This window comes from Cynoglossus semilaevis, chromosome 20 (assembly GCF_000523025.1).
Source record: "Cynoglossus semilaevis isolate Cse_v1.0 chromosome 20, Cse_v1.0, whole genome shotgun sequence".
NCBI classification, from domain to species: Eukaryota; Metazoa; Chordata; class Actinopteri; order Pleuronectiformes; family Cynoglossidae; genus Cynoglossus; species Cynoglossus semilaevis.
The window spans coordinates 14390861-14401185 of record NC_024326.1 but is presented as its reverse complement, the minus strand read 5'-3'; the positions used below and the strand labels follow the sequence as shown (position 1 = coordinate 14401185).

At 43.0% G+C, this 10325-nt stretch overlaps 1 protein-coding gene across 1 annotated transcript in view; it reads left to right on the top strand.

Moving 5' to 3' along the window:
* Positions 1-38: 38 nt before the first annotated feature.
* LOC103396780 (sodium/potassium-transporting ATPase subunit alpha-2-like) overlaps positions 39-10325 on the top strand; it is a gene marked incomplete at its 3' end in the record, with an annotated part of 14236 nt that continues 3949 nt past the window's right edge. The window contains exons 1-7 of the mRNA XM_017042124.2: positions 39-165; positions 988-1059; positions 3805-3864; positions 4583-4786; positions 6654-6767; positions 7173-7307; positions 8912-9029. Of these exons, the coding sequence (XP_016897613.1) occupies positions 154-165; positions 988-1059; positions 3805-3864; positions 4583-4786; positions 6654-6767; positions 7173-7307; positions 8912-9029 (715 nt within the window). The remainder of the gene's footprint in view (positions 166-987; positions 1060-3804; positions 3865-4582; positions 4787-6653; positions 6768-7172; positions 7308-8911; positions 9030-10325) is intronic.

Below are 10325 nucleotides of genomic sequence, written 5' to 3'. Positions count from 1 at the left end.
GGGGGGCAGTGTTGGGGGGGGGTGGGCAGGCCCAAAAAGGCCACCAGTGTCCAGCACCCGTGGTGGTGGGAGACGTCAGTCGCGGTGTCAGACCCCGAGGAGCGCTCCTGTAGCCGCAGCACGCCGACGTTTGGACGTTTGGACGTCTCCACCATGGGAAAAGGAGTGAGTTTGAGTTGGTCTCCGTTTCTGCCATTTTTTTTTTTTTTTAAATCGCTATCGTGGCGTTGACTTGTCAGCCCTCTGCTCTGCCTCCTGCTGTCCATGTACAGTAACACATGGCACCGACACGTTTTGATGGAAAAGTACTGAGTTCCTGCAGCAGAGGCTGCTGTGTCTTTTTTTTTTTTTCGGGGACGGTAACGTCTCAGGGTGGGATTTCTTTTTTTTTTTTTCCAGACTTTTCCATTTATTTTGCCTAATTTCACTGTTTTGGTTGTTATTGCCTCCACCAGGGCAGATTCCATTTGCCCTTCTATGTGAGGGCAGGCTGGTGGGAGTGGTGGGGGGCGAGGGTTAGGGCGAGGTGGGGGGGTTGTATTGCTATGCCAGACACATTTCAGACTGTGCAGCGACTCCGACGCTGGTCTGGTTTTTTGATGACTTTTTCACTCCGTCTCCTTGTCAAGCCGTCCCTCTCTGACTGGCACACGTGCTGCTGAGAGGAGACTGACAGCAGCAGATGATTTCCATGATGCACCATTCTTCCATCTGTCCGTGACACACACACACACACACACACACACACACACAGACACATGCAGGCTGACTCAGATGAAGACCTCTCACCCTGCTCAAAGATATTTGCCTGTCTTTGAGAGTCTCAGTTTCCTCAAAGACAGATATTAGCCGGCCTGCACTCAGGTCCACTCTGCTCACACTGACCTCCGGATGACGAGCTCATGAGTCCCACTTAGTTTATATGATGGTTCTGGGATGGCAGCCCACGGGCCTGATGTATAGTAATTGCTCTCTTTTTTCCTCCAGAGTGGAGCTGAGAGTGGAAGGAAGAGGAAGAAGGACAGGGATCTGGATGAGCTGAAGAAGGAAGTGTCCTTGGTAAGAAAAACACCCTGACCGCCCCCCCCAAAACCCCCCCCCCCCCGCCCCCCCCCCTCCCAACTGTTACGCCAAAGCCAGAGTTATATTTAATAAGGCTCTAAATGAAAAAACGTTGGCCCGTAAACAAGACGACAATCCGACATTCTCGTCCTAGTCAGATTTGGACGTTTTCTGAAGCAGGCTGTCCTCTCCGATCTGCTCCACCACCCTCTGGCTGCTCTTCTTTGTACTCTGAGAGATGCTGAATAATTTGTGGGCCACCAGCAGTGCGCTGCAGAGTTGGGTTTTTTATTTATTTATTTATTTATTTATTTATTTTGTCTTGTGCCGAGCTGCACGCTCTTTGAGGTGCTGTCAGAAAGCAGCCGAGTGAAGACACACACACACACACACGGATCCTTGTATGTTTTGCTGCATCTCTTGCCAATTAACCGGGGCGAATTTTTTCTGACAACATTTTGGGGGCGGTTCCCTGATCATGTGATCTCTTTTTCAATGGAATCAAATCTTCTTTTCTACATTTTAACTTCCTGATGTCATTCAAACTGTCACCGAATATTGAGCGCTCAACATCCTGTGGAGAGTGAACGCTTTTCAGACTGCAAACCTCTGTTAAAAAAAAAAAAAAAAGAAGACACCTGTAGGGGGAGCTCTCCACAAAATATATGTGGCTGTGGACAGATTTGGTCTTTGCTAATCTGTTACAGGAGATCAACAAGATCAGAACCACTTTTTATAACCAACCAGTGTCTCCAGGTTGTTTGTCAACCTGTTAAACACAGGGATAGAACCAAACATACGAACAAAATCAACCCTAAAGCAAAGAGTTTAATAAAACCAGATGTTTGGAAAACGTTTCACAGCAGATTGTCTCCATCTCTGCCAACGGGCAAAGAAGTGGTGACCAGTAAAATCACAGAAATCCTACTTGTGTAAAATTATAGTTTGGAACATGTGCTCTCTCCAGACGATGTTTATTCATAGTAAAAAAAAAAAAAGAATAAGTAGGAACCTCAGTGATTGAGCAACATCTGGGTCTTTTCTAGTCACCCGTTACAGCTTCCAGGAGGTGGAGCTAAAGAGCATATTTAAATTAAATGTTAAAAAAAAATGTAAATAACCCTCAACAGTCCAGTTTGTAATGTTGGTCTCCTGGTGCTTTGTACTGAATACACTTTAAATATTTGAAAAAGAAAAAGTCTGCAAAACACCAAGGGAGGAGGGCATATAATTAATGTTTATACATAGTCTTAAAACCTCTGCATAGAATTTAAAAAAAAGCAATACATTTACTTTATAGCACAACTGACTTTTATTCCATAGAAGTTTTATTTTATTTAAATTTTACATTCATTTGGATTTTTTTTACCTGCTGCTTTATGTGGAAAGTGAGCAGTAGAAGAGTATTTGACTGTTGTAGAACTCCCGGCTGTTTGAAATACCATTTTTATCCCTGTGGTCATCAAATAAGACCTTTGTGATTAAAATAGATAATAAAAAAAGTGCACAAGGTTAGAAAGATTACTCCGTTTTCAGGAGCTACGTTGTAGTTTTTCCTTACAGTTTACAGAGAAAGTATTTCTTTTTTATATAAATATACTACTGGACTTGAAGATTTCCTTGGACTTTTTTTTTGTTTAATTTGTCATCAAGTTCATTATTTTATTTTATAGAAGATAAATAAAATAGAAATGTTTTATTTGTTTTTTATAGCCATTAGTCCTGAACCGTACAACACGTAAACTGCCGTAATCGTAGGATGCTAAAATTTCCAGTGGCACGTGAACGCACCTAGCGTGACAGCCCAAGCTATTTTGCTCCTCTAGCTTGTTGCTAGCTAGCGCGAAATGGACAGTTAGAAAAAAAAAAAAAGAAATAGATGGAAGGAGCAGAACAACAGTCCTGCCGTGGGAGGAAGAAAACGGTCCAAGAACTCAAGGCCAAATAAAACCCAGAAATATGAGGCAGCATATGCTAAGTATGACGCGCACACACACCCGAGAGACGTTTGATTTCGTTTGTTCTTATGTGTCAACAGTTTGTTGAAAAGTTAATTATTCATTGGGAATATACAGTCACGAAAAGCTGTTTGTTAATAATTTTTATACGATAGAAAATGTAATAATTATTGAACAGTGAATCAAAGTAAGAAAATACACTATAAAAGTTGATGTTTCTTTACATTCACTTTATATTTTTTTTCGCGGGTTTACAAAGAAGCTAATTAGCATTAGCTTCTGTCCCCGGACAAAAGCTAATGCTAATTACGTTACGTTTCTTTACATATATATATAAATACGTTTTTGGTGTTGTAAAGAGTTTAAAGTGTTTTTACAATAAAACAAAATTAGTTATTTAAATTCTGTAATATCTGAGTTGTCACATATTTGTGTTGATTTTTAACCGTTTCACGATGCATCGTTACATCCCAACTTAGCGCACCCTACAGGCCAGAGTAAGGGAGGTACATGGTGAATGCTGTCAAAACCATAAAGGAAATAAGATGACCTTTAAACTAAACATTTAATCACTTTTTATTTTTATTAACTCCAGACGTGAACTACTTTGGTTTCCTCGGTGATGCTCATTATTTATGGGCAGCCTCGGTGGTTGGGATGAAGTGATGGTTTTTATATTCAGAGTTCTCTATCACCCTAGATATGTGCTCTCCATCCATCTTACAGTAATGCTGGAATGAAAAAGAAAAAAAACTCCCTGTAAACTAATATTTTATTCCTGCAGGATGACCACAGAATAGATCTGGACGATTTAGGGAAACGTTATGGAGTGGACCTGAAAGAGGTGAGGCAACACACACACACATACACACACGCTTACACAAACCTTCACACACACTTTCACAGCAGCTTGAGACAAAAGTGAAACATCACTCACACAGAGATGTAATCTGTGCTCACTGTGTAACGCTGGAAGCTTCACCTTTCCGTCTTTTTTTTTTTTCATCTTTAATCCTCCAGTCTCGCACAAACACACACTTGTTTTGATTCTCACCGTCGGTACAATCTCACACAACCGCGCTCAGACAGACGACTCCGACGCCAGTGCATCACCGCGGTCTTTACGCTGCCACAACATTTGCTGCTTCCCTGCGTTCTGACACTGCAGGTGTAGTGAAACTGATGGTGTCTTTTTAATGGCTTGTATATTAAAGCTGGAGAGGTTTTTTTTTTTTTCCAGGCAGAGCACAAGCTGTTTAATCCTTTAAAAACCTATTTCTGGTGTGTGTGTGAAATTGTCATAAATTATACCTACATACTTTTAAGCATGAAATTCAGAAAGAAATGTTCACTTTAACTTAATCCAGCAGTCGTACGCCTGAGAAGGTCAGAAGAAGGAAGTCGGACGATATATTACACGTGGACCAAACAGACAGGAACGGCTGATGTTCTGCTGCCGCGGTGAAATCACTCGATCAGTCGCGGTGAAAGAAGGGAACGTTGTGTCGTACGTAATAAGATTTCCAAACACATCCTGTGAAACTCCTGCTTTTCCCCCTCAGGGCTTGACTTACGCCAGAGCTGCCGAGGTCCTGGCCAGGGATGGACCCAACTCCTTGACACCTCCACCCACCACTCCAGAGTGGGTCAAGTTCTGCCGTCAGCTGTTTGGCGGTTTCTCCATCCTGCTCTGGATCGGCGCCATCCTCTGTTTCCTGGCCTACAGCATCCAGGTGGCCATGGAGGACGAGCCGCCCAACGACAACGTGAGCACCTGCACACAAAACAGTTCACACACCGTACAACATCATCAGAGGCTGTACTGTACAGAAGGGATGTCCAAGGTCTGGCTCAGGGGCCCGTTGTGGCACTTGAATTGTTTTCATGATGAGTGTAGAGAATTGTTGATCAGCGAAACTTAGCTAAATGTTAGCAGAAATACGGCAAAGTATCCAAGAAACAGTATTAGTATGGGCTGAAGGATCGGTGTCTGGTACCGATACTTGTTTCTTTTGTGTTGGTATCAGTAGTATTTGAAACACTTCAATTAGTATTAGTAATTATATTAGTATTAGCATTATGTAGTATTAATAAGTAAAAGAAAAAAGGAACAAAGCCAAAAGAAAAAGAAGAATTAATAAGTAGTATATATAAGTATCAGTGTAGTATTCACAGTTATTAGTATGCGCATCGGTATTTGTTCCTTACATATGTGGCATTTAAGTATTTACCAAATAGTGTGTACAGAGTGTAAAACCGGTCCAGTGTGCAGTACAGTGTGCAGTACAGTGTGTAGTAGAGTGTGTAGTAGAGTGTGTACATCAGCTCTCCGTTCTCCTGCTCCTCTGTGCAGCTTCATGAATCATTACCCAACCATCAGTCAGAGCCCTCCAACCCTCAGACACCATTAAACCCTGCTAACATCTACAGTAACACACAGCAGATGGACACACACACACTCACTAATAACTCTAATCTGCCCATGTTTTCATCTCCACACTCAGCAGTGAGTGTGTTCAGCTCATCCTCTCCAGACTCACCACTGCCTGCAGCTCTGCTGCTTTGATTCTCCGACACGGAAATCCTTCCTAACAGGAAATTTCACTCCTTCCTCTTCTCTGTCTAACCAGGATTTTGTCAAACTGACAGACATAGAACTAACACCTCGGTGTTGACTAAACCCCCCCTGACCCCCTCCCACCCCCCAACCCCAGAGTCCAAAGGTCAATTATTCATCTAAACGTTTCCAGCAATGATTGATTTTTCATGTTTTTAGTGTCATTTTTTAGACTCTAGATTATCATTAATGTTAAGTTAGTTTAGCTTGTTAGTTACTAACCCAACTTCAAGCGTATTCATCAGCCTCTGTTTTAGACCTGCTTCCGTTTCTGTGGCTCACCGTAAGCTGTCGGCTGTTTTAAATAAAACACACACAATTTGTTTTACTGTTCCAGGCTGTAGTACTTCAGTACTGCAGTTTTTAAACATGTGGTTGACGTCTCTGTGGATCTGTATTTCCTGAATCAGAAAGTACCGCTCTGCTGGTTTTAAATATAATAAGTTAAAAAAAAACATCATTCTTGCCTTCTGTCAAATAAAAGTACCAGCATCTAAAAAAGAAAAGGCAGGAAAACAACTTTTGCTTCCTTCTGGGTTTGGTGAGCGTCAGCGAGAGAAGAAATCTTAACCTCTTTTTTTTTCTGTTAGAACTCCAACTAAAAAAAAAAATTCTCTAAAAATTCACTGGAACACGCGCCTCCTGCTTTTACATAAGATACAGTGACACGTCTACAAAGTGGAGCGGCCGTGTCTCCTGGTGGCCCCGTAGATCAAAGCTGTCACTTCCCGGTGTTTCCGCGTTCCTGGGACATCTGTTCACGTGGACCAGCGCGGAGCGAAGCCTCCGCCATGACACAAATAGACACGAAGACTCAGCCCTGGAATGGGTTTTCCTTCCAGACCCCCCCGCTGAGTCTTTGAGCTTCTACTTCTGAGCTCCGTCTTCTTCTTCTGCGTCGGAGTTGTTGCTTTTTTATAATTCGCTCTAAAGTCTGTAAATCACCATTTCATGTGTTTTAACAGGCCTTACATCACATCACACCCCCGTCTCTCTCTCTCTCTCTCTCTCTCCAGTTGTATCTCGGTGTGGTGCTGGCCGCCGTGGTGATCATCACCGGGTGTTTCTCCTACTTCCAGGAGGCCAAGAGCTCCAGGATCATGGACTCCTTCAAAAAAATGGTGCCCCAGGTGAGTGAGCACGTGACCGTGTCGTTGTTGCAGCTGCAGCTGAGGTTTCTGAACGGATGAGACGTCCCTCAAGTGAGGCTTATTCACTGGCTCCAGTGGGAACCTAATAATCTAGCAGGAAGCCAACTTCAGATTGTCAGTGTTTGCACAAAAAAAACCCCACTCCTTTCACGTTCCTTCACCTCCAGCACTTTGATTTCCTGACGCTTTAATCTACGTCTTCTTCCTGTCTTTTGTTTCCTGTCTGTCGTCTTCTTCTTTTTTTCCCCGCTGTCCTCTCTGAATATCTGTCTTTTTCGTACTTCCACACCCCACGACTCCCGGTTTTAATCTCCCTTCATCTTCTGTTCTGACTAACACCCTTCTCTCCTCTTTCTCCGGCTCTTTCTTTTTTCTCCGTGCCAGCAAGCCCTGGTGATCCGGGAGGGGGAGAAGATGCATATCAATGCCGAGTTTGTGGTGCTGGGAGATCTGGTGGAGATCAAAGGGGGAGACCGCATCCCAGCTGACCTTCGAGTGATCTTCTCCAGTGGATGCAAGGTAGGGGGTGTGCCGGGGGGGGGAGGTGGGGGCTGCAGGATTTCAGCAGCAAACCTAACTCTGGACCACACCCTTTTTTGTTTTTCAAACGTCTGTTTTAATGCATTAACGAAGAACTGAACACAATAAAGAACCGCACGTAGCATCAGTGAAAACATGGCTGCCAGAAAGGGGGCGCTATGCACAGAGCTGTGGCCCTCAAACAGTGGTCCACACACCACATTTGTTGGTCCATATCGTTTAAAATAAATTCAATATATTGTCGCCCAAAGTTAAATAATCATCTCCAGGATCCAGTGTTTTATACAGCCACAATTTGAAAAAAAAAAATCCTAAACTATCCTTCACACTGTCGCCATCAGGTATTTGTCGTTTGCATCGGAACCGTTTATTTTAAATGTAATTACAAATCCCCCTGAGGATGGACACGAGTGTTTGTTTGTTGGTTAGAAAGAAACATCATAGGAACTCATCCAGAGGCTGCAGAGACATTTGTAGAGTTTAAAAAAAAACAACAAAAAAAGTGCTAAGTGGTAGCAGAAGGAAAAAATGTCAGGGATCAGCAGAGTGGCTGGGATTTATGATGAAAGCTTTGAGCCAGACCATCTTGTAAATGTGAAGATATTTCACTGGAGAACTGGCCACCTGTGGAATATTAATCAGGATAATTAAATCTGGACCAGAGACGACCAAAGAGGGCTGATGCACGTCCTTAAAACAACAGAGCAGCCTCTGATGTTGTCCACTGAAGTGTGGGTTAGTTCCCTGATCTCAGAGCCGCTGACAGGATTATCAGATTAAACCCGTGTCTCACACTGATGAACAAAAGCCGGAACCTGGAAAACCTGCTGCGTCTCGTTAGGAACGCTCATGTCGCAGTGACCCACATGCAGCAGTGATTCTGCTGGTGACCCACTTTTGGAGAAGAGAGAGCTCTGTGTGTGTGTGTAATGTTGAAATGGTAAATATTTCTTGTTAACATTTTTAATGTTTCTGTGTTGAAATGGTAAATATTTCAACTTGTTTTTTAATGTTTCCTTCGTCCTTGGGAAGCGTTTGTGTCTGCAGTGAGGAAGTAGTTAATTAACAAACACAGTTAATGAGCTCAAACACTTCCATTGAAATCAAATTAGCAGGAAACTGTAAAAAAAAGACGAAGTCAACAGACATGTCAGTGGTTCATCTGTCTGCTACAGTCACAGATTAGTACCACACCATTTCTTCTTCGTGCTCCGAGGTACAGATCTGGAAGCTCTGCTCAGATGACCAAGACAGCAGCTCCGGTTTAAAGGAACTTAAATCTGCTTCCTGCCAGTTCGTTCTTTTTTATTTATTATCTTGTCAAGACTTCACTCCTCACTAGTTCAAGTTTTCCAGAGCAGTGACAGAAATAATAAGTCTGTGATTTCCTCCTCTGTAAGAGTGTTTCTGGAACAGGCTTTGGGTCATGTACTCCAAGGTGTAACAGTACTGCACTTGGTACTAATAAGTACTGCATCTGTCACTTCCATCCTGACTCACTGACCTCACCCTCTCTGTTGTCTCAGCATCACTGACTCTGTCTCTCTGACTCTCTCTGTCTCTCTGTGTGTCTCCCTGTGGAGGTGGACAACTCCTCCCTGACAGGAGAGTCCGAGCCTCAGACCCGCTCCCCGGAGTTCACCCATGAGAATCCCCTGGAGACGCGCAACATCTGTTTCTTCTCCTCCAACTGTGTCGAGGGTCAGTACCTCACATCTGTCCACAGACGTCCCCCTTTTTGACTCGTCACGTCCTCTCATAATTGGGTTTTTATGCAACGAGGCTTTGCTTCAACACACGCAGCCATAAATTTGACGGAATGAATCTTTCAGGCCTTTTCTATCTCGATCTCCTCGCAGCGGAGGAGGATTTAATCGAGTTGAATTTTTAAATGATTAAAAATGATTTACTTCAGATATTTTACTCTTTGATATTCAAACCAGAGCTGTCACTTTAAAGGAAGGACGAGGCCTTCAAAGACATCAGGGAATCCTGGCTTTGTCTCAGAAAGCACTCTCACTTCAGAGCTCAGTCAGAGCTCAAGTATATATATTTTTTTGTTGCCAATTTAAATTGTTATTTAAAAATACATACACTGCTGTATACTTTGTGATATTTCAGTATTAATTGCTGGCATGCTGGAAAAGTGAGCAGCAGGCACAGAGGCATTATTACCGTGACTGATCATAATTATTGTAGAAGAGCGTGTTATTTCTCCCCTTTGAACTCCTCGTTGTTAGCCTTATTCCTAAAGAGTGATTTCAGCTCCAGATGAGCAGCGACAGCCCTAATGGACACGTTAGTCTGTATTTCCTTTGACCATCAGTCATCCAGTAGTGATGCAGTGAGCGTCCACAGCCCCCATCAATATCTCCAGCAGAATCCTTTTATTGACATTCAGAGTGAAGAATTGACCTCTGAGGTGCGACACGACAGGCCTGCGTTGGTTGCAGCCTCCAATAAACCGTAAATCCAACGTGTTTTCAACCCAGGATTTAACTGAGCTTTAGATTTAATTCACAACTTCAGAAGCTGTTGGAGAAAAAAAACCCACTAAGGTTGTAGAAGATTTCAATCATATCAGATCATCTTTAGGTCTCACTGTGTGTTTGTTTTGTTTTTTGTCTGCCACTGTGGAAAATTAGCTTATTTTCTTTCAGAGCAGGTAAAGATTTCTCTGGATTATAACACAAATGAAAATGTAAGGTCTGCCATTTGAAGGATGAGAGCGTTTCAGAAACTAAATGTCACCACTGGCTTTGAGAGCGGAACATTATCTCTCCGTGAAAGGCTGTTGAAGAAGGAAATTAAAGCTAGGGTCGGTAGCACCACGAGCTGGCACAGTAGTTCACCAACGACGTTAGCATCCTCCCTGCCTTCACCTGCATCTACGTCAATGATAGTCCAATGATAGCGCAGACAATCAGCGCAACAAATGAACCTGAATGTTGGACAGATTGAGTCGTTTTAGCTAAGATTGTCACACCGATAGCAAAA